The 24,232-nt window shown below is 33.4% G+C and overlaps 2 protein-coding genes across 2 annotated transcripts; both read right to left on the bottom strand.

Moving 5' to 3' along the window:
* Positions 1-6,073: 6,073 nt before the first annotated feature.
* On the bottom strand, positions 6,074-6,976 carry LOC132268511 (WUSCHEL-related homeobox 5-like). The gene is made up of 2 exons (XM_059769348.1): positions 6,661-6,976; positions 6,074-6,558 (listed from the first exon to the last, which is right to left on the bottom strand). Exons 1-2 carry the CDS (start codon positions 6,974-6,976, stop codon positions 6,353-6,355), a joined length of 522 nt encoding a protein of 173 aa, XP_059625331.1. The 3' UTR covers positions 6,074-6,352.
* A 4,850-nt stretch (positions 6,977-11,826) lies between these two features.
* Positions 11,827-17,319, bottom strand: LOC132270833 (eukaryotic translation initiation factor 3 subunit F). Its single transcript, XM_059772044.1, has 6 exons — positions 16,974-17,319; positions 16,496-16,575; positions 13,718-13,947; positions 12,830-12,951; positions 12,618-12,731; positions 11,827-12,259 (listed from the first exon to the last, which is right to left on the bottom strand). The coding sequence occupies exons 1-6, from the start codon at positions 17,193-17,195 to the stop codon at positions 12,170-12,172; spliced, it is 858 nt and encodes a 285-aa protein (XP_059628027.1). The 5' UTR covers positions 17,196-17,319; the 3' UTR covers positions 11,827-12,169.
* Positions 17,320-24,232: the final 6,913 nt, after the last annotated feature.

Genomic DNA, 24,232 nt, shown 5'->3' with positions numbered 1-24,232 from the left:
TAATAAGATTTTAAGATATAATAATACTTTTGAAAGCATTTTTGGTTTGTTGTGTTGCATCGAGGATAGTATAAAAATTTAGTACTTCACTTGATCTTAACCAAAAGGTCGAAAAATGTGTGATTATTATTTCTTTAGGTCTATAGTTTTATAAGAAGTTTCCATGTAATATTTTTTACTTTAAACCAATGTGGGACAAGAAAAATGAATTAAACTCTTTAAAAAAATAATTTTTTGTTTATAAAAACTCTTTTTTATATTAATAAATAAATACTGAAATTCTTTGCACATTCAAAAAGCCGATAAAGTAGTACAACACTTGATCTTAGCCAAAAGGCCAAGAAAGGTTAGCCAAAAGGCCGACCCAAAAAAATTTAGTATTACTACACTTGATCTTAGCCAAAAGGTTAAGAAATGTGTGATTATTATTTCTTTAGGTTTATAGTTTTATAAGAGACTTCCATGTAATCTTTTTTACTTAAGACCAATGTAGGACAAGAAAATTGAATTTTATTAGGTAATTTGTAATTTGAATTGAACTCTTTGACAAGAAAAATGAATTTTATTAGGTAATTTGTAATTTGAATTAAACTCTTTAAATAATTTTTAGGTAATTTTTTATTTATAAAAACTCTTTTCTTATATTAATAAATAAATACTAAAATACTGAAACTCTTTGCACAAAGGCCGAGAAAATAGTACTACACATGATCTTAGTCAAAAGATCAAGAAAGGTTAGCCAAAAGGCCGACCCAAAAAAATTTAGTACTATACTTGAACTTAACCAAAAGACCGATAAGGATGTGATTATTATTTATTTAGCTCTATAGTTTTATAAGAAGCTTCCACTAAAACCAATATAGGACAAGAAAAATTAATTTATTAGGTAATTTTTAATTTGAATTAAATATTTTAAAATAATTTTTAGGTAATTTTTTGTTTACAAAGACTCTTTTTATATATTGATAAATAAATATTGAAAGTCAAAAGACCAAGAAACCCAAAAAAAAATTAGTTACACTTGATTTTATCCAAAAGGCTGAGAAAATGTATGATTATTATTTTTTTAGGTTTGTAGTTTTATAAGAGAATCATTTTTACTTAAAACCAATGTGGGACCAAAAAAATGAATTTTATTAGGTAATTTGTAATTTGAATTAAATTTTTTAAATTAATTTTTATAAATTTTATTAGGTAATTTGTAATTTGAATTAAGCTATTTAAATAATTTTTAGGTAATTTTTTATTTATGAAAACTCTTTTTTATATTAATAAATAAATACCGAAAGCCAAAAAGTCGATAAAGCAGTACTACACGTATTTCTTTAGGTTTATAGTTTTATTAGAGACTTTCATGTAATCATTTTTACTTAAAATTAATGTGGGACAAGAAAAATGAATTTTATTAGGTAATTTGTAATTTGAATTAAACTCTTTAAGGTAGTACTACACTTAATTTTAGCCAAAAGACCAAGAAAGGTTAGCCAAAAGGCCGACCCAAAAAAGTTTAGTATTACACTTGATCTTAGCTAAAAGGCCGAGAAATGTATGATTATTATTTTTTTAGGTTTATAGTTTTATAAAAGACTTCCATGTAATCATTTTTACTTAAAACCAATGTGGAACAAGAAAAATGAAATTTATTAGGTAATTTGAATTAAACTCTTTAAATAAATTTTTATAAATTTTATTAGGTAATTTGTAATTTGAATTAAATTCTTTAAATAATTTTTAGGTAATGTTTTGTTTATAAAAACTCTTTTTTTATATTAATAAATAAATACTGAAAGGCCGAGAAAAATTTGATTATTATTTATTTATTTAGGTCTAGCATAAATTAATCGTATGATACACTGTTAATCAAATGTCAATTCTCACGTAAAGATTGGTCAATATCTTTGTGGTATTTTGGTCATTACAGAATGCATGCGCGTTAAGCATTACCATACAAGAACAGAATCACAATCTTTCCAACGTGCTTTCAACTTCTTCTCTTTTATTTTTTCTCTTCTTTGGAATCATAGTGCACAATCCTGCCATAGAATCCACCTATGAAGAAAATTGTACCAAGTAGAATGCAAAACTTTGATCTACAGCAACGTCCTCAACACATAACACCAATTGTAGGATTAAACAACCACCAAAGAGATACCCTGATTATCTCTATTAAGCAATTAGTTATCAGGGACGGAGCCAATAAAGGCCTAGGGAGGACACGTACACCAATTGTAGGATTAAACAACGGCCACATTTTTTCCAACTCTTTACTTAAGAACCTCCCGTTCACCCGCAACTCTGTGGAAAACGGCATAAGGTTCAGAATTCTTGGTAACATTATCAAAAGAAGTTACCAGGAGGCTAAATGATGACTCCATGCATCCCAAAATTGTATGTCCTAGTGCATGTGATATGTTTTGATGAGATTTTTAAAAACATGGTGCTTTTAATTATGAAGAGGAAGTTGTTGTTCGGACTTATATTATTCTAAAAAAAAAAAAAAAATTGATAAATTGATTTTGAAAATTCCAAAATAACCCTCCAGAGTCTCAATCTTCTTGAACAGACTTGTGCCAAGATTGACGAAGTAAATGCAAAAGAAGCTGTTTGATTATGAAGGGGAATCTGATGATTCTGTTTTATCTGATAATTAAACCCTTTAAATTAATTTTTATAAATTTTATTAGGTAATTTGTAATTTGAATTAAACTCTTTAAATAATTTTTTTGTAATTTTTTGTTTATAAAAATCTTTTTTTATATGAACAAATAAATATTGAAACTCTATGCACAAAGGCCGAAAAAGTAATACTATACTTTATCTTAGCCAAAAGACCAACAAAGGTGAGCTAAAAGGCCGACTCAAAAAAATTTAGTATTACACTCCATCTTAGCTAAAAGGCCGAACAATGTGTAATTATTATTTCTTTAAGTCTATAGTTTTATAAGAGGCTTCTATGTAATCTTTTTCACTTAACATCGATGTGGGACAAAAAAAATAAATTTTATTAGGTAATTTATAATTTGAATTAAACTATTTAAATTAATTTTTAGGTAATTTGAATTAAACTCTGTAAATAATTTTTAGATAATTTTTTTGTTTATAAAAACTTTTTTTTTATAATAATAAATAAATACTGAAACACTGAAACTCTTTGCACATTTAATAATAGTATAGATATAGATATAAATATATATATATTTATGGATAAATTTTACTTATCTTGAAGTTTATCAATATTTTACATAGGTTACCTCTACGATTCTGTTTGGCATTGTTAGGAAAGTAAGAAATTACCACTTTCCTTCCCGGTTCTTCAAGCCTCAACGAAAAGGACTTCAATTGCAGAAAAAGGGATTGTATGGAGAGAACAAAGGAAACCGTACAAGCATTCATCAAACAAGAACAGACAAGTAGAATTTCAATATGAGGATTGCAAGTACAGGAATTGTGACCGAACTAAAACACTACTCCTAACGAAAGAACAGACAAGGAAAATACTATGTAAAGAAAAGGAAATACAAAGAAAGCATAAAAGACTACATAGTGAAAATTCTGATTTGTTGGTCAGGAACCTCTTCACAGGCCTTCTTCCATGCTATTTATAATCATCTAACCATTTCTAAATGTTATTTTGTAGTTGAGAATCAACCTCCTTTTTTAATTCAAACACTTCAAATTTGTATTCAGAGCCAACTTCTTTTGTGCTCATCATTCATTCCTTCAACAATCATTACACGCATGAGGTTTGTCATCAAATCCTAATATATAATAATAATAATAATAATAAGGGTTAAGTTCATAACTCACTATATAAAAAATGTGTAAGAAATGTCCCCATTAAAAATTAAGTGCATATAAATCCCTGTATCATCAACCTTTTGAGTAAATTACTCCTTAATCATCAATTTTGACCAATTTTTTTTATAAAAACCCTAAAATGCCCTTGCAGATGTAAGGAAAAAAGAAAAGAAAAGAAAAGAAAATAAAATCTCTCTCTCTAAATAGTCTCTCAGCTCTCTCTCTCTAGTCTCTACAACTTAGAGGAACACCATACATTTTCATGCATCGTGTCTATTTCGACTTCAACAATAACCAATTAGCTCTCATGACTCTCGTCTAAAAATCACTACTATAATAAATATCATCGCCGAAAAATTACAACTTTGATGAAAAAAAAAAATTATGTATTTAGGTAACTTCTAAAACAAATTGCTTAATATATATATATATATATATATATATATATATATATATATAACTAACACCACAAAATATTTAATTGGTGAAGACATGGAGAGAACGAAATGAACGTGTTTATCTTGTGAAATTTGAAATATAAAAATTACTGATATTCCCTGAAGATGAGTATTTTCAGTATGTCAAGAGTATATAAACATACTTTACAATAAGATAAATGTTGTGTTGGTTTTGGCATCATCTCAATTTGTTTCAGTTTTAGTCTATGATCTAGAGCCTGAGATGCACAAGTTCAATTGTCCTTCTTGGTTGTTCATCACAGTATCATTTTGATCCTTCATAGGCTCAGAGCAGCATTTACATTCTAAAAATCAAAAAAATTAAATTATATGAACATTGTTATGTATATCCTTGCAACCACGCTTTCTCACATATGTTAAAAAGGAGAAAGAGATCGAAAGATTTTGCTTCTAAAACCAAAGTTATTATGGGTATATTGCATTTCTTTTAAAGATTTTGCATATATATATATATATATATATGAGAAGATCAATAAATATATGGAAGTTGTTGAAAAAGAGAAGATATGGAGAAATAAATATGGAAGTCGCTGGAAAGAGAGTTCCACTAGAAAGTGAAAACAAAGTGAGAAATAGAGGGGAGAGAGACCTTCCAAAAAAAAGAAATTTTAAACATTTCAATGGCTAAATTGACCTAATGTCTTTATTTGCACAAATTGTAAAATGCAGGGGGGTTTTATGAACAATAAGGGTGAATTGCACATTTTGTATATTATGAGGGGGTTTTTTGCACTTAACACTAATAATAATAATATAACAGAACTAGCTACTAAATTTATTTTTTAGTGCAAATAGTTTCATAATTTTACTTACCTTTATAGGAGGTAAATAAGGTTATAAAATATAAAGGAAGTGGAAATAGTCCATATGGGATATTTACAAACTTCAATGGGGTAAGTGGAATTTGCCATATATATTGTTTAGCTTTTTACAAGAATGTCATTACAAAAGTCAAAGTATATTGGGTTTGAGAGTACTGAATTGGAATTTAAATTTAAAATTAAAGTAAATCTAATTTTAAATTTTAAATAAATTTCTATTAATTTTAATTTCAAATACAGATACAGATACAGTGCTCACCCAATTCTTGATCAGGTTAGAGAGTGGTTGTAGTCGCTTAAAAAAATGGTAAGAAGTAAAAGATGGGGCATGTAAGGAAAAGGAAGTAGCATGCAACACACACTCATCTTTTCCTCTTTCTCTGTTGCTTTCCGTACCTACTCATGGTCTTGTGTTGCCAACATGTGGAGACAATTTCTTCAAACATCCTATAATAATTCTTTTCTTTATTTGCCATAATGCCATCAATCATAAGTGGGGCACTAGTTAAAAATAGGATAAAGAAAATAAATAAATAAATAAAAAATAAAAAAAGAAAAAAGAAAAAGTTACTAGTAAAATAGAACTTCAAAAATCATGTTTCTATGCATGGCTCAAAAAAAACAACTGAAAATTACGATTTTGTTAAAGGATTAAAAACTATGGAAGTATTGAAGCAAAAAAGGTACATACTCAGCAATATTGTCTCCAATTTAGTTTCAAACACTCAACTCAATCACTACTTTGAATGAAAGACATCGTACCATTTGAATTTATGTTATACAATTCCAATTAAATTATATAAAGAATAGTTTATAAAAATTTGAAAAGAAGGGTTTGTAAAGAAATTAACTTGTCACATAATTCTGGTTCAAAATCAATTGTTTTCAGAACTTGAACCAACAAATCTACCCTTTTTCAAGCTATATTCTCTTATTTTTCTTGAGAACAACCACATTACATTTCCCAAGCATATATTCACACACATTTACACACATAAAGAAAAACAATGTTTTATGTGCACGCATAGGATAATCAATGTCGAACCATTTTTAAAGTTTCAACCCCACTGCTACAATATCTAGAGCTACGTGCATTTTACAACTCAGGACATAAACCTTCTTTCTCTTTTTCTTTTTCATTTTTTTTTTTTTTTTTTTTCCTTTTTGGGAGTTAATTTCTCTCTCTTTTTTTTTATGCTAAACCTAAAGTGGATCGATTCATGACAGTAATTCAAACATGTTTGAATTTTTTTTTTACAGAAAGCTTAAACGCAGATCCAATGGCGGATGATCCATTTCAGTCCCAATAGAGTAAGAAAACGACGTCGTATTCTCCTTGCATTCATATCCAAAGAATCTAATCTTCTCCGCTTCCGATTCATGGAACGAGTTCAATGGAAAGAGTTGCAAAGTCTCTGTCACTCTTTCCGTGTCCGAAACTTGATTAATCTCTGTAAGATCTGCTATCAATGAAATTATACTCGTTAAGACTCTGTTTGTTTCTCGAGAAAAATAGAGAGAAGCAAAGAAAATGATTATATGTGCCTAAATGGTTGACTTACGCTTTGCGGAGAGATCATTTGGTTCGGATACAGAAACTCTGCGACGCTTCTGTCTCTCTCTAGCCTTGTGGTTCTGAAACCAGTAGAAGACGTTCTTGCTCTCGATCTTGCCGTAAAAGCTCAGCTGCGATGATATCTTTTGGATCTGATCAGTGCTCGGAGTTCGGAGTCCGGACCTGAACAGGTCAGTCAGAACTTTAACCTGTTCCGCGGTCGGATTCCACCTCCCACACTTTGTTCCACCACCGCTATTGCCACCACCGCCTCCACCGCCGACGCGTGGTCTGACACAAAAGCCTGACATTCCTCTGTCCATTTCTGAACTTGTCCGATGGATCGGCCTCTGAACCCTAGTTCTGAACTCAAAAGACACACGAGTTCGTGCTCATATATAATACAATTCAACATGTAATGTAAGTGAAGCTAAGGACTTTTTAAAATTTAATATTGAGTGTGCTTTGATTTTAGGGAATGTGAGATAGAACTTTGAGGAATTGATCGCATTGTTTTTTCCTGGTTTTTTGTGTAGAGAGAGAAAGAGAGATACACATGCACAAAAGCTGCCACTGTTCAACGTTTCGGTCGGCGAGCAGACAAAGAGGTAAGTTCTCATATTCTGTCTAAAATATTCTACTTCATTATCAGATTCTCGATTAAATATCTATTAACCAGTGATATATATATATATATATGGGATTGTTTGAGTTTACTTTTGATAGACCATGACATGGTATCATTATCTAGTTAATGAAATATTCACCCGTAATAATAGGATCCACTAATCATAAAAATTATTTCAATCGACTAATCAATGAATAGAGTTCATTCATCACTCTTGTTCACAAGCTTATTTTAACAGAACCCTAGCGGATCGGCTCCAATTGTGTAACTCTGGGACTTAGTGTCTCATAAAGCATTACGTCTCATGTTCACAACATAATCGAGTTTTGTCAGTTTCGTGTTGGGCTCGTCTGTCTTTACTAGTTTAATACTCTTAAAAAGATCCATTTGTAAGTGTTTTAGAAAAATTATATTTGTTGTGACAATCGCCTATGATAACACTCACACGTCTCTTACGAAGTCAGTACCATAAGTAATGATATGTCACAATAATCGTTTATCACAACAAATAACAGTGCTCTTCAACCAAGATTTTTTTTTTAAATGGTAAAGTAAACACACCTTTTTTTATCCACATTCGAGTTTAAGTTTTAACCCCTCCCCCTCTTTGAAGATGACGAGGCTGTACCATTGGGCCAAATGGCCTTTAGTGAGTTAACCAAGTGTTGTTATTAAACTAGAGGTGGTCCGCAAATGATCATATGAATGGTTGCTGGAAAGGAGGTTGATGTAAGTGAAAGTCAAAGTTCACATTGTCTGGTATGAGTTGGAAGGTTGTGATCACAATTACTGACATGGATATGGCTTTAATCAGTTGACCATTCAGTCAAAAAAACGTGGAGTTAAAACCTTCTTTTAAGGGGGTGAGACAGAAACAAGAGGACAATAAAGCCACCAAATTGAGATTACTAGAAGGGGGACCAACTTGGCTTTTTTTCATGTCCTGTTGCACCTGTCATTGCCAACTCACGTCCTTTTAACAATACAATCTTCTATTTGAATTCTAGGAGCTTAATTAGAAACTAAGCCTAGTGGTTCTGTGTGTGTGTGTATTATATAAGCTGACAGATTTTTTTTTTATATAGTATACATTTTGAGGTCTTGTCCTTATATCATGAATAGAATTAATTCTAAGCTAGAGAGGAGTTCAAAGTTGAAAGGGACTTGTAGGAAAAGAAGAATTAATGCAACTTTTGTGCAAGAGGTGAGCTACTAAGAACTCCTAAAAAGTATGCTATGCTAGTTTATAATTACTTTAGTTTGGTCAAAAGTAAATATAACTCAATGAAAAACTGTTAATTACACAGTTAAAAAGAGAGAATGAATTATTGTAGCTGAGGGAGAGGTGAGTCAGGTGTTCAACTCAATGTGCTAAAGTTGTTACTTCTTTTTTTATATGTAGGTTAGGGATGCACACGATTTCGGTTCTTACGATTTCTGACGAAATTGAAATCAAAATCGAAATTGGTCCCAACGGCTCCTAAAAAATATAATCGGATCATTGGAACATAGAACCGGTTCCACGGTTCCAGTTTGATTTGGTTCCGTATTTTTAAAATTAAAAAATAATAATAATAATAATTTAATGACTCTAAACCAATTTATAATGCATTTTGATATATAATATTGTACTAAATGACATTTTGGTACACTAAACGATGTGCAAAGAAAGAACAAAACCATGCATCTCATCTCGCTCAGCTATTGAAGGTAAAGTAGAACATACTTTTATTATTATTATTATTATTATTATTATTATTATATATCTCTTTGTATCATGTATATTAATAATTATATAATTAAAAACATAATATTTATAATTATTATACGGTTTCGGTTCTTGTTTCGGAGTCTAGAGCCGGAACCGTTCTCAACGGTTCTTAAAAATTAGAATTGGAACCGAAGCACCGGTTCAAATTCAGTTCGATTCAATTCGATTCCACATATTCTTTGGACACCCTTATGTGTAGCTCACAGTCACGAGCATGTTTAGAAAAGTCTAGTGATTAAAAAATGATTAAACTAAACTAGAAGTAACAGGAAATAGGGAGAAGTAGTCTTTGACATAATAAAACAGATTTGTACTGTGATTGGATAGCTAATTTAAGCATAAAAAACTCAGTTCTATGTGCAAAGCATCTTAACGCTATTTTTTTTTTACCTATCCCAGTATCTTTTTCTTCTCTTTCTCCACTGAAAACCTTGCCCAATAAAATGTCCTCTTTCCCGTTATAGCTTACACTGTATGTGTATGTGTATGTGTGTGCGCGTGTGTATATATATATATATATATGCTGAAGAACGAAGACTCGTACCCTCATTTTGTTACTTTCAAACTTGTCGCATCATCAATTACTACAATGTTTTGAGACATAGGTTTTATACACACACACACACACACACAATGCAATTATAACCAAGTGTTCACGTATGAATTTTGTAATAACAGCTTGCCAGTACAGTATCCTCTATACAATGCTACACACTTTTCAATCAACTCTGTGTCTTTGAGACGCATTTCCAAACTATTAGTGTCCCAACATGTAGACTATCTTTTTCATTTGAAATTGTATAAGCTGTTCTTAATTTCCACTTGTTCCTTTATTGATGTTTGAGTACTCGGTACTATTTTCTGGTCTTTGACACGCACCTAATTTGCATGTCTTTAGCGAAGAAAGTGGACGGTTCATTGTAGTGCGTGCTTCGATGTTACAATTCTCAAGGCTATATATATATATATATATATATGTAGTTCACGATGAATAGATAATACAATCCATTTGTCTTTTAGCTGTTGGCACTTCACAGTGGCTCTGTTCTTAATTCTTATCCCTAGCTTCTCTAACTTTTAATAAATTTTAAGTTAATCACTTTGTTGGTTAGGTAGTACATTATACTTACAGATTGAGTTGTTCAAGTTTGTCTAGTTGAACATTAATGGAGGATTAAGTATACTAATTTTAGGGGTACTTTATACGTGGCATCCCCCTAATTCCCGCCCGATGAATAGTCATAGAAATTCTTAATTTGTTTTCGTACATTAAAAATGAGAATTTTTAAGAAAAAACGAGTAAAATATATTTAAAAGTAGTCCACTAAATCAAACCCAATGTTATCGGCTTTACTTGTTGAGCAATCAAAGTTGTAACAGGATGCTTGAAATAACAACCACCTAAACAAACTTCTAATCAAATCATTGATGTTTTTATTAGAAAAAAATTATTCTAAAATGAAAATTACATAATAAAAATTAATTAGTTGAATTCAAGAGTATCTCAAAGAAAGATGGATGAAAGACATGGAACAAGCTAATTATTAAAAATGAGTTAGCTTTATAATCCAAAAGTGAAAGAAGGAACAAAATAATAATAATAATCATGCAATAAAAGATTGAATGATGAGCTTGGTAAAAGCGCCATATGTGGGATTTAACTGTGTCTTTGCGTCCACGTTCCACGTAGATCCTGGGACATGAATGAGAGAGAGATTGGTGGGTCTATTTAAGATCGAACATGCATATACAAACAGGGGAAATGTTTTTCAGTGACAATCGAGACCGTCTTCCATAGCTAGGCTTGTGTGTGTCACTGTGTTTATATATATATATATATATATAGGCACGCGTGAAATCTAGGCCGCCCTGATTTCCGTCCTTTTCTTTCTTGTCTCCGCCGGGTTTGTTGGTACTCAATATTTGAAAGTCTTCACACCCACTTATGCGACAGTGCGACACCATTAAATACTAGGGAAACGTTGTGAGAAGACCCAATCATATAATGCAAAAAATTATGAGAATGCAATCAATGCAAATGAGGGACGCGTGTCCTTATGTGAACAAAAATTCGGAACGGCAATGGATTTTTATTTAGTGGGACATGCCGCAGTCGATTTAAGCGCAAAAAAAAATTATACTCCAATTGTTTTTAGAGGCAGCCAGCTGGGCTAAAAGAAAAATACCCAGCTGGGCTAAAAGAAAAAGTAGTATTGCAAATAGACTCGACGTGATGTAATAAACTCCGCCCCTGCAGCTGGACACCTACAATTACCCTCTGCTGAAATTTATGGTCAAAACATCTCACAAGGTGAGAAGAAACAACTCAATCTCCAAAATTGACTCACTCAACTACTTGCAATTTCAATTCTAATATAGATGAAGTGATATCTCTCTAAAGTGGACTGTGGGCTCAATCTTGACATCCTTCGAGTTATCAGTTGACTTTTTGCCATTTCATTTTCACGATGACATGGTTGAATCTAAACGCAGGCTTAAGCCCAGCAGGACTGACTGATCAAACACACAGCTGATTGTCATGCAACATGGCAACTCAATCTCCAAAATTCAACTAAACCAATACACTGATTGTCATGTTGCCTCTGTTTTGTTTTGTATTTTTTTTTTTTTTTTTGTGTACAAGAATATTTATTAATATGAGAAATTCAAGTTTCGGAGTTCTTTATAGAAATGAATTCAACTCAGGGACAAGGTTCATATCGCAGGAACAAGTTGATGCAAGTGTTTCTTTAGCATTCAACCACCACCTTCCATTTTCAAATAAAGCATCCACGAAGTCATAGTAATCCCATATAAAATGACCCGTCTCAAATGTTCTAGGGGCAATATCCTGATTTTCAACCTTCAATTAAATGTCAAAGGTCCAGAAAAACTGTATATTTTGTTTCTGCATAGCAATTTTACTACTACAAAACATTTAGATTGACAAAAAAGTACAACCTACATGGCTCCAAATTGTGGGGGGAATAATTATAACCATTCTTTGGTAAATGAGAGCATGTCTCAAAAGTTGGCCATGCATCGCTAAACACAGACCACAATTGAAAGGAAAACTGTCTCGGCATATGAGTTTCTTCAAAGGAGGGGAGATATCAGCTACAGAATCTGAGCAGCTGTGTTCAACTTCTCTGCTAAGCTGAGCTGCGTTCTTGTGACACTTGACAAATATAGCAAGAGTAGTTGATCCTGTGGAGAACAATCGAAAACACAAAGCAAATTAATAATAACAATTCAAACAGTATAATAATTAATAAATTAACAATGGTTTCAAACACCAGAACTAAGAAAATGGTTCAGTCCAAGTATTGGGATGCAAAGCAGAACCTGATCCACAGGTTCCAGCAATTCATCTAATGTTTATTATTGACCAAAACAAATCAAATGACACAAAGATTGTGAAATTCATGGGCCAAACTCGTTTTTGGGGATTATATCATCTCTTGGGTGAACCCATGCAACAGAAGGTTCCCCCGAGCACTATTTTAAAAATTGCAATTTTAGCTATTGTGCACATATGCCACAAATAAAAAGAAGTCGATCTTACCTGTAGACTATCATTCACAAGTTTATCAAAAACTGCTGGTGAAAGGTTTGGAATGGAGGCTACAGTCTCTGATATGAATCTCCCAATATTATTATCTGGTTCAACATGCCCTTCCTGAGTGGAAAAAATAAAGAAATAAAGATAAATGAAAGTGGAATCCGATGAAAGGGAATTGAGAATTTTTAAAGTGCGAAGAGAACCAGTTTCCTTACCACAACATCATCAACGTATTTGTAGACATCATCGATAAGAGCTAGTAAGCGTTCCATCGAGGCTTCCATTCCTTCCAAATCACTTGGGAGTTTCTCAACCACGGTTTTCTTAAGGATGTCAACTACAATCGTGAATCAAGTTAGAATTGATTAATCTAAGAAGGTTAAAGAGAGAACTTTAAAGTCCAATTTCCTGTATGATTAGGAAAACTAAGACCAGTTTCAGAAGAAAATAATACGTTGACCGAGAATTAAAAATAATAATAATAACAAATCAAGTCAATATGAAAGATGAAGTCATGAACAAAGAGCTTCAGATATGGGCAAAGGATTGATTTAATCCATATAGATTGTTTCTGGAAATCAAGTCTTACTCATAACCTAACTAAAAGTTTTACATGCTTAGAAATTCCCAGCATCACAGAGACCTGCAGTTACCTCAGTGCTTCATGATCAGGAGAGAACATTCAACCACAAAAACCTATAAACTCAGGCAATGCTTTCCTGCAACGAGGTAGGTAAGTTATGGGCAAGAGGTAGGCAAGTTATGGCCAAGACTAGTATCCTCACAAATTAAAACACTGACATGTAGCTCTATGACAAATTTAGACTTTTAGTTTTATGCAGAAGTTCTATGTAAGAACCTACGACGCTAACCCCTGTCAAAGTAGGAGTTTAAATTAGCACACCTCTGTTAGTCTATTGTAAAGCAAGTTCTTGAGGTATTAGGTTTGCAGATTATTTTTTCAGCTTTGCCAACCAAAATAATGTGTACCTTAAAGTAAGAAGATATTTTACCCTGGTGTGTGTGCGTGTGTGAGAGAGAGAGAGAGAGATAGAGGACAGCAAAGATTTTCCTAGGAACGGGAAATAAAAATAAAAACATACATCCAACCCTCTCAGCTTCAAGCATGCGTAGATCCAAAGGAATCTCTTGAAATTGTGCAGCAAGTTGTTGATCTCCAAGAGACAAATTCATGGAGACAAAAGCTTTTATGGTAGCGTCTCCATTCCGAAATCCTGTATCGACAATCAGATGAACAGGATTTGAAACTTCTCTAGAATAAAATTCATGGATCAACGCACTACCGCCTGTGACTCCAAAGCCAGTTGAAAACCTGCACAATTAAAGTAGTAAAAAAAATAAAATAAAATATAAATAAAAAAATAAAATAAAATAAAATAAATTAGAAAATTAAGTTGTTGCCTTGTTAGTACTTCCATGATATATGGCAAATAAGTAAAAATCATTCAGCCAATTCCTTGATTTCCAATCTGATAAATTATAAATAAATAAATAATTGGATGAAATACTAATCAAAACACACATCTAAAACCTGCAAACTGAATGCTCCATTTGGTAGGAAGGTTTATTGGGAAGGACGAAAGGGGCAGAAGAAAAAGGGAGGAAACTAAGAGAGTTTCTATTATGAAGACGGAAGGAAAAGAAAAAAATTAGAAGCAATTCTTTCCCTTCCGTCCCACTTATCATTCCTCTCAATATTCCAATACTCCTACCAAATAGAACCAAATATATATCAACAAATAAACAAGCACCTTTATTCTAGAAGATAATGGGTAATTCTTACTGAAGTAATGTCAAGAACAGGGCTCATAAATTAAGGCCTGATTTGAAAGTTCACCAATGAACTCCCACCAACTTCATTGAGGCAACAAGTCAAGAATCCAGAAAGTGCTCTTTGGGATACCTAAAAACTCAAATATTTTTTAAGTTGGTGAAAGGGCATATCTGGGTTAATGGGCTTTTTATCCCCTCATCAAACTAGACCAACAAAATTCTGATAGTTTTGCCAAGGCAACAAATCCTTCTTGTTTTCTTTTTGTCTTTTACTTTCTTTATTGTTATTGTTGTAGCAACAAATAAAAAACGCATACATGTCCCCTTGTGTGGTTATGCAGCTTACAGAAACTCATATCAAGGGGAGTAGTTTCTATCTACTCATCCCTTTTTCCTAAAGATTACTTGCAATTGAAAGGGAAAGAAATTTTGGCTATTGGCCATGAATGATAATAGCATCTAAGTTTGAATAAATGACTCCACTCTTCTGGTTACGTGCATAAAATGAGGCAAAAATATATAACAATGCACATCATTGTTAACATTAATAACAAATGTTCCCAACAATCAAATTCTATTGCTTTGAGTTTACTGGAAATTTCTCAAAAAAAGCTAAGTATTTTTTTTCATTAGCCATATAACTCTCTTAGTCACAGATTGCAATCCCTCCCCTTTCCGGAATTGACATCATTTTAAAATCATGTGAGTCTCACTGAGCTTATTAGAGATCAAAAGTTTATCCTGTTTCGTAAACCTGAGCCATCAATCAGAAATGAGAATCTTTTGTATATTAGTGTCAAACAGATAGGGTATTCAAACGTGTTATCTAATATCAACTAGCGACCTAAAAGGGGGATTTAATCTAAAAGATGTCATTGAACCCTCAGTTCGGAGGTCTTCGGTGGGTCACCATTACTTGTCTTTTCATGGATTAGCATCTCGAGGTGCTTTGATGGGCATAAAGAAACCTTTCTTTTTTCGGTATGCCGCTCCGCGAGTAAGGAATGCCGCGGAAGCCAATGTCTACGAAGCTACAGCTACAGAAGCAACAGATCCTCTAGCAGAATCAGCCGCAGGCACAGAGGCTTTCCCTGGGCAACTCGCCCCTGCTCTAAGACTATCTCTGCTCATCAGTGGTGAATTCTGAATACAGAAACGACCTTTACTGTGGGTGAAGTTGGCCAATCAAAGAAGAGAGACCAACAGGTCTGTGGCCTAACGGTACAAGGCTCCTCCTTCCCAAAGGGAAGTTAGGGGTTCGAACCTCAGTGGAGGCAGTGTGTGAGAGTCCCAACTAGGAAAAAACAAAAAAAAAAAAAAAAAAACTGAACATATGTAACATATACTACATTATGTCACCAGGAAGCTTTCATATATTTGATTGACAAAAAATCTGCGGAGACAAGATGACATAACAAACTTCATTCTATACAATCTATGAAAAACGATCATATATGGTGAAAATAAATTTGTCAACTTCTTTAAAAATAATAATAAGAAAAATATGTATAGTTTATTAGAAACGGTTAGTTATACAAAACTAGATTCAACAGATGATGTAAAATGAGTTCCGGCACAAAGGATTCATAAGAGTCTGTTAATAAATAAATTTCTTATCCACCAAAAAGAAAAAAGGAAAAACAATCCAAATTTGATGGTACATTTCTTACCTGAACTTGCATCTTTTACCATTTTTCAGTATGACAATCTTTGAATGTGTATGAGTGAAGTAGTGGAGAATATAAATATCAAATATGAAAAAAGCAAAAGGCAAAGCTGAGAACAATAAGAATTTCAATTCTCCAAAAGAGAAAACACCACAACTATGAAAGTGATGCTAAAACATATGAGAGAGGTGGGTTTATGCAGAGAGGCCGCAGCAGCAAATAATGGAAAACAAAGAGAACCAGGTGAAAGTTCATGTAGAATACTACATAACATGAAAGTCACAGCAGTATCAGTTCATTAGTGCAATATAACATAGAAGTACAAGACTAGCATTAAAGAATATGATTGAACAAATACCAGAACCAACTGCGCAGGGGAAATTCAAGCTACCTATAAAAATTCTTAAGATAGGAGATTACCATCCAACAATGACTTCCTTTGGATTCACCTTCTGGTGGGATGATAACATATTATGATGGTAATCGATATCCAAAGCAACCTGGTGAAACACATACACAAACAAATCTTAACAATGAAAATCTAAATAAAAATACAGACAGCAAACATAACGCACAATCCTCAAAAGAAAATTTGAATCTATCTCTTGGAGAATGTATAACCTAATTGGTGTCAAACTACCATAAAGCCAACAAACACGCACAAGAACACACACTAAAATATAGAACATTATTTTTCAACTACTTGTGCAATTTCCAAAAATAGATCCATTATCCATCCTCACAGATCCTTGTTCCCACTACTTGAAGTAAGAGTAAAATTAAAATCTCTACCAATCAATTTGTGCAGAAATTTATGTTTATCTCCTACTCTCCTACGATTTTCCCGGCAATCGAACAGCAGCTAAAACGAAACAGGAAACAACGTAGAGAAGCGAACCTGATCGGAGGACTCGTTGTGAGGAACAGCATATGAGTTCCGGATATCAACGGTGCCGTCGGGTAAGACCGAGCCCAGAAGTGTACCGATGACTCGCTCGGCCTGGTCGGGCCGTCTGACAAAGAAATCGCAGATGTTGAAGATCACCAGAGGTTGAACCTTCGCCGACAAGCTCGTCGGAGATGGCACGAACTGCAACACCGTTCGGTCGCTCGACGCCATATTCTGACCTAGATTTGATCTTCACTCGAAATAATGGAGAGGAGACGGAGAGAGGACAGAGAAGCAGTGAGATTGGTTAGGGTTTAGGTGTTTAGCGAGGTATGGAAACTGAAATGTATTATGGAAGTGACAAAGCCTAGTCCAATATCTTTACTTCAAACAAAAGGCCCATGTCATTAGCCCAAAATAATTTTTTTTGTATGGGATGGAATTTCTAAAACAAACAAAAAAATTCTAGTGGATTAAAACTGATTTTTCAATAAATCAGTTGCCAACAATTTTCTAGAATGTTCGAATGTCTCTTTCACATTTGTTATCAAAAAGGTCCAATAATATGTAATATATACGCGTTGGGCCTCTTGAAGCAATTATATATACTTGGTGATAATTCTGAAATTTTAATAAAATAAGTGTTCTTTGCTAAAACACAAAAGTGAAATTAGTAATTAATTTTTAATAATTGAATTTTAAGTGCTAATGACAATGCTCTCAACTCAAACGTTAATGTTAGAAATTCAAATGTTAGGGCGTCATTTAGCACACACGTCATCATAACACACGTATTTATTTTACATTGGAATTATTTTTTTGGTAAATTACATTAACATCCCTTAAGATTTGAATAAATTATACACGAACTGATTATTTAACGTTTATTACTTTTGCCTCACCTAAACACGTTCGTCCACGACAAAGAAGTGACTTTTGAATGTGCAAAAATCAGCAATACTATATTATATTGCATTTTATTCAAGGAAATGGCAAAATTATCATAGTTATGTCGAAAAGAAAAATGTTAGGGTGTCATTTAGCACACAAGCCAAATCTCAAAAGAATTCAAAGATAATAAATATTGAATAATCTATCCGTGTGTAATTTGTCAAAATTTGAGAAAAGATTAGTGTAATTTATCCTTTTATTTTTTTTCCCTAATGACATTTGACAATTACAAGAAATCCACATTATCATCTTTGTTTGAATTAAGTTGTGTATGGCATTATAATGTGTAGTTGCATAAATAATGACTTGGCACATTTTTTTATTGTTGTATGGAGTCATGAAGAGGCTTGGAGTGAAACTATTCTATATGAATCATGTAGGGGTGCAATTTGGGTTAGGGCAACCGAACTTAATCCGAGCCTACTTCAATTTTTTATGGGTTTGGATAATTATTTTTACGAGTAGGATTAGATTTGAATTGAAATATTTCAACCCGAACTTAATTAAGGTTGGGCTTTGGTTGAGGTGCTAGTAACCTGAGTCCAATCCGAACTCGAATTTTAAAATTATTTTTAAATATATAATATTCATAATATGATCACATTTTTTTTTCCAGCTTCATTGGTTAAATCTTAATTTGTTACACATTAACATTTGTTTGTAATTATTAATAATTAATATGTTTTTTTAAAAAAAATTAAGAGTAATTTATTCTGACACTAATTCAAGATCACATTAAATTTTCAGAGTGAATATTGACTATATGGTAAACCCGAATTAACCTGACTTCCTAACCCAAAATACAAGCTTGATTTGCAAACCCTAGTTTAAAAGTAGAAGCATGGGTTAGGCTCGGGTTGAGTTGTTAGAATTGAAGGTAAGTGTAATACCCTTTAATTTAAAAAGGACATAATTGGAATTTTATTTTTATTTTATTTTATTATTCTTAGGTGTTTTCATGACTTTTGTTACGTGGCTTCCTGTTTTGTTGTTTAAATGAACTAACTATTTAATTATAAGTGTGCGTGATGAAGTGGCATTTGAATGTTAAATTAAATGTATTGTTTTTATTTTATTTTATTTTTAATCGAACTTGGGCTTGGATATGATTAACGGACTATTTGGATAGTGTAAATGGGTACCGTTTTATCCATGGAAGTATATACATGTATATATATGGGTATATATGTATATAGAGTTAGTTTTTAATTATTGGTATTTATTAATAATTAAACTTGAGGTATTAATCATAATTTAATATAGGTTATAATTTTAGGATTACATATATTCACATGTTTTTAGCCGACTCACATTATAACTTTTATGGTTGATTTTCTTTCTCGGATTAAAATTAGATTAGGGTTTTAGTTTTTCTAAACCTATAAATATATCATTATGTTGACTTAGGGTTTTAAAAAAATATGTAAACCCTTTTCACGTACCAGAGAGATAGAGAGGAACAGAGCGTAAATTGTGAGACAATAACAGACCGTCTTTGGTGAGGGTTTCAACTGTGGATAAATGATTGGTCATAGGAGAAGGGAAGGTTGAGCAGTAGGAGGCTTGACGGCAGTCATGATCGCCGGAAAAAAACCTAGGAAGACGGCGACAAGGTTTTGATTCAAAAACCGCAAAGGCAAGTTCTTTCCTTTCTCTCTCCCGTTGCCTGTGTTCTATGCATCTGTAGATAGTCTCTAGGGCTTTAATGGACTAATAAATTGAATCTTAGATGCTTAGTATTTGTTTAATCAATTATCTGTATGTGGGCGTGAATTAATTTTGTTACAGTTCATGCAAGTTTGGTTTGGTTGCAGTGCTTGCTCTGGCTAAGCATGTTGGATCGGTAAAAGTTTTAAGTTTTAATTTGATGGAAATTGACTTAAGTAAGGATTTGGGATGGTTTTAGATATACTTAGGACTCCTTGGAACAATTTTAAAAACCAACAAAGGGAGTGGAAGTGGCCGGTGCTGAAGCAGATGGTCGAAAAAACGTAGCTGGAGGAGAACAGAGGCTCAGAGGGATGAAGAGCCGGCTCTGGGGATTGAAGAGCCGGCTCCCATCATTCAAGAGCCGGCTCCAAGAAGGCATGGAGCCAGCTCCATGCTTGCAAGAGCCTGCTCTTGCATTTTAGAGCAGGCTCTCTCATATTTTGACGTATTTTAGTGTTTTCTGATTTTCTGGGCACCGTTTGGATGATTTTAATTCTTTCGAATTATGTTGTGAGGGCATTTGGGTTCTTAATTTAAACTTCAAGTGTATTTAAACCTCTTATTGCATAGTTTATACATTTACGCTAAAGTATTAAACAGTAGGAAAATAGACAACTTTTCAGTACTGTTAACGGTTGGAGGAAAGTTAAATTGCGTAGTTTAATTCAATGATTAAACGGATTATAAAACCAGTCATGGGGATGATTTTGGGTGTAAATATGATTCTTAAACTCAGTATTAAAGATGAACCGAAGGTTGGGAATAGCCGGAGACGAAGCTGAAAGGCGAAACGGAGCAAAACTGGACAGAGGAGGCTCTAAGTTTTTATGGAGCAGGCTCTAAGTTTCTAGAGCAGGCTCTAAGTTTTTATAGAGCAGGCTCCATGGTGTAAAGAGCCTGCTCTATGATTTTCAAGAGAAGGCTCTTTGGTTAGGTTACGTTTGGTTGCAATCTTGAGCTGTCCGGGAACTGTTTGGGCTATGTTTGGAGTTCTAAATTGTTTTAGGGAGTGAACTAACAATTTTAAAAGTAATTTCAAGAGATCTTAAGCTCTCTAATTGCATAAGTTAGCCTATTATAGGAAGGGAATGATCAGTGTGAAATTTAGACAATTTACATATTGTTAACGGTTGGAAGGGAAGTAGTTGTTCAATTTTTAAATGGGCGACTTAAGTAATTATAACATGATGTTAATCTTGTTTTAAATGCACGTTAGGGTCATTTACTTAATAAATTTGATCTGTGCACACTCGAGAATATAATTGCTGAATTAATAAATCCGTTCTGCAATTACGTAGATTAAGGATAGGAAATTACTTGCTTGCTCTAATATGGCAATTTAATGAATTATAACATGTTTCTAATTTTTGTTTTAGATGCACAGTAGAGTCTTTTAGTTAACAGATTAGACCTGTGCATACTTTGAATTTTTATATTGCTGAAACATTAATTTTTCCTGCAACTACATGAGTAAAAGGTTTGCTTTAAATTGTTGAATTATTAGATACACTATTCTGCAATTAATTGGATGATGGTTTTCAACTGGATGATAGTTTTGGACTTAAATTGCTAAATTAAAACATAGGTTTTGTAATTTACATGGGAGTTAACCTGGACTTAATTGAAGAATTAATTGTATATTTTCTGTCAATTATATGAATGGATTTTGGATTTTAAGTTGACGAACGATTAAGTTTTGTCTCGTCAATTTCATGGCTATTGTCATGGATATTTAGTTGATAAACTGTTCCAATTTTGTTTTATCAGCTACATGGATTTATGTGGATTCTATTTGGTGCACTGATTGAGTTAATGCATTATTTACGGATCATATGCATGGTATGTACCGGTATGGGACGGTGACATACGGAGGGACGAATTAGATCAAAACGCTAATTCCAACCCATTCATACATACAGAATGGATTAACTAAAACAGTTAAATCCTACATGGTTTCATGTCCTGTCAACTAAAATAGTTGAACGACATATTGGATGGTTGTTTATATTTTCTGTTAATAGGAAGGATAGGGATTTAATTAAAATATTTAAATCATAATTATATGTTGTGTTTTGGCGACGAATAGTTGACCGGCTCAACATTGTATTTGGATGGATTGTATATACACTTAATTTATGTTAGTCTGTGCGGCTGAACAAGCTGAACGACTAGCTGGATTTCTTATGGTTGGATAGGATCGGACTTTATATATATAATTATGGTACCGCGATCTGAACTTGAGTCTCATAGTCGACGGTTAGGGAGCGTATATGCAGTGGGATGCATAGCTAGCTATGTTGGTTGAGGTATACCCTGTTAGGCTTAGGTAGTCATGCCCACTCAGGTGCGTTTTTGCATGTTGCCTTCTATTCTGGTTGAGACCCTCAGCATAGTCTAGTGAGAGTCCTGTAGTGTGGTTATATGTATATATCTATTTACGGACTATATAGATATGGTTGAGACATCTAGGATGTATCTGCGTATCGGGTCTCTGTTTGGATTGTAGTTAGGATAGAACTTGTTCGTGGGCCTGACCCACTATTATTTTTCAGGTAACGGACGGTTCTAGGTCTTAGATCTTGTTCGTGCTGAGCAGAAACGACTTCTCATTCTTCCGACGACGTAGGCGGTTCCTGTATGGTTTAGCATTGGATTCTTTTTCAGTGGTTCATTTCTCAGTGATGATTTTATTAGGGGTCCACCAGATGGATTCCCGAGTTGTATTAGAAATGGAGAATTTGGATGTATCAGAATAATTATTTATTAATTTAATTTTATTCTGAGGTTTCAGTATTTGGTTTATCATTCTAGTTTCTTTTCAGCAAATTTTTATTTATTCCTGTTTCCTTAATTGTATTCTGTGTTCGTTTATTGCTAATTTGTTTGATATCCTCGGGTAGTCGGGCGTGGGCCTAGCCAACCCGCATCCGGAAATCCGGGGGTATCACAGTAAGGTTAGTGTTGGGTTAAACATTTCATATGTAAGGTTGTACTCAATTTGTACCTCAAACCCACTAACCCACCTGAGTTGCAGCCCTACTCCTGAGAGGTAGGGGTGGCAAATTTCGACACGACCTACCAACACGACTTGAACATGACATGATATAGGCAGATTTAGGTTGATCTTGTGATATTTCTGATTTTTTTTAAATTTTTCATTTTCTGGATTATTTTAATCATTATCTCGTTTTGCGTGTCAAACATTGTAAGGTGTGCCAGGTGAGTTCCTAGAGTTGATTGGAATATTTCCTTGAGTTTAGGACTCGTGGAAATGCATTGTTTACCATTTTGACATTTTTCAGTTTTTCAGGTCGGGAGGTCCCAAATACGACCTGTTACCGGAATTGTTGAGTATGGGAATTGTGTTTCGAGTTTGTGGCATTTAGTGCATCATTATTTGTTGAATAATTACTTAGTTATTTATATTTAAAGTTATGGTTGTGATATGTTTTATATATATGTGTATATATTTATATCATAATGAAAGGAAGATATTTATTCTCTTGTGGGACCCACTTGTACATATGCATTATTCAGCCATTAAATTTTACTCTCTCTCACGCTGGCTCTCTCTCCCTCTCAGCCTCATTTTTTTTCTTTTTCTTTTGCCACAAAAATTCTCCTCCATTTTTCAGACAATAAGTCGGGTTTCTGGTCTTGGTTCCTTGACTGAAATTGTTCCTCTCGTCGTTCTCTATCACATAATCAAAGGATTAAATTTTCGAAGGAGCGGTGATTATTTTACGAATTTTTGAAAATTTTGGATCTTTGGCTTCGGAGGGGGTTTTGGGCCACTTGGAGTCAGATTCCGGAAATACGCCTTTGGAATAGTAGAATCTTCTCATCGTCGGCTACGTTCCCACTGAACAATTTTCCGTTGCGCTGGCGTCAACTTCCTTTGACCGGTATTGACTGGCGTTACTTTTTCTGACCGTGGATACATTTTGGCTACTTTTGAGGTAGGGAAGTCTAAATCATTAAGTTTTGACTTTAGTTGAATTCGGATTTTTTTATTTTATTTTATTTATTTATTTTTTTTAAGCATGATTAAAATGATAAATTTGGAATTTTAAATGTTAATTATGTGTTTATGTGGTAATGCATGCTCTAGATGATGTTGGTTGCGAGTGTGTTTAAAGAGTGTACCTTACGTTGAAATGTTTTCTTGAGGTTATATGTATATACATGATGACGATGATGAGTGTGTATGGCTAAATTGATAAAAAGCATGCATGTGTATGTTAATTCATTCATGCATGATTCCATTCATGGTACGGACATGGTTTGGGAAAAGTGAGGTTGAAATGATTATTTTTAAAGAAATGCGTTTGGAAAAGATTGTGAGGAAATGATTATGAAACGAACCGGGTATTGCGAGCCCGGGGCTAACTTGACCTAGAGTGGGCGCGACTCGGTGTAGGGCGTGAAAAAGTTGACAATAGTAGTGTCAATCCCAACTCGGTAAAGTCAGTTAGCGGCATACTTAACCTAGAGTGGGCGCAACCTGATGTAGGGCGTGAAAAAGTTGATACTAGGCCCGAAATGGCCAATAGACCAGGGATAGTGTTCATCCCGGCTCGGTATAGTCAGTTAGCGTAAATAGAGAT

The sequence above is a fragment of the Cornus florida genome, unplaced genomic scaffold (genome assembly GCF_030987335.1).
Source record: "Cornus florida cultivar Cherokee Brave unplaced genomic scaffold, ASM3098733v1 CherokeeBrave_3.0.0_Hap2_Chr08, whole genome shotgun sequence".
NCBI classification, from domain to species: Eukaryota; Viridiplantae; Streptophyta; class Magnoliopsida; order Cornales; family Cornaceae; genus Cornus; species Cornus florida.
The sequence above is the reverse complement of the archived record's forward strand: the minus strand, read 5'-3'. Positions and strand labels throughout refer to the sequence as shown.

Bases quoted from the DNA above. Each gene is read 5' to 3' on its own strand.
- LOC132268511 (XM_059769348.1), bottom strand. From the start codon at position 6,976: ATGGACAGAGGAATGTCAGGCTTTTGTGTCAGACCACGCGTCGGCGGT. The intron at 6,559-6,660 runs GTAAGTCAACCA...CATTGATAGCAG, and splicing joins AAATGATCTCTCCGCAAAGC to ATCTTACAGAGATTAATCAA.
- LOC132270833 (XM_059772044.1), bottom strand. From the start codon at position 17,195: ATGGCGTCGAGCGACCGAACGGTGTTGCAGTTCGTGCCATCTCCGACG. The intron at 12,732-12,829 runs GTAAGGAAACTG...TTTTCCACTCAG, and splicing joins AATACGTTGATGATGTTGTG to GAAGGGCATGTTGAACCAGA. The intron at 12,260-12,617 runs GTAAGATCGACT...TGTTCTCCACAG, and splicing joins TTGTGAATGATAGTCTACAG to GATCAACTACTCTTGCTATA.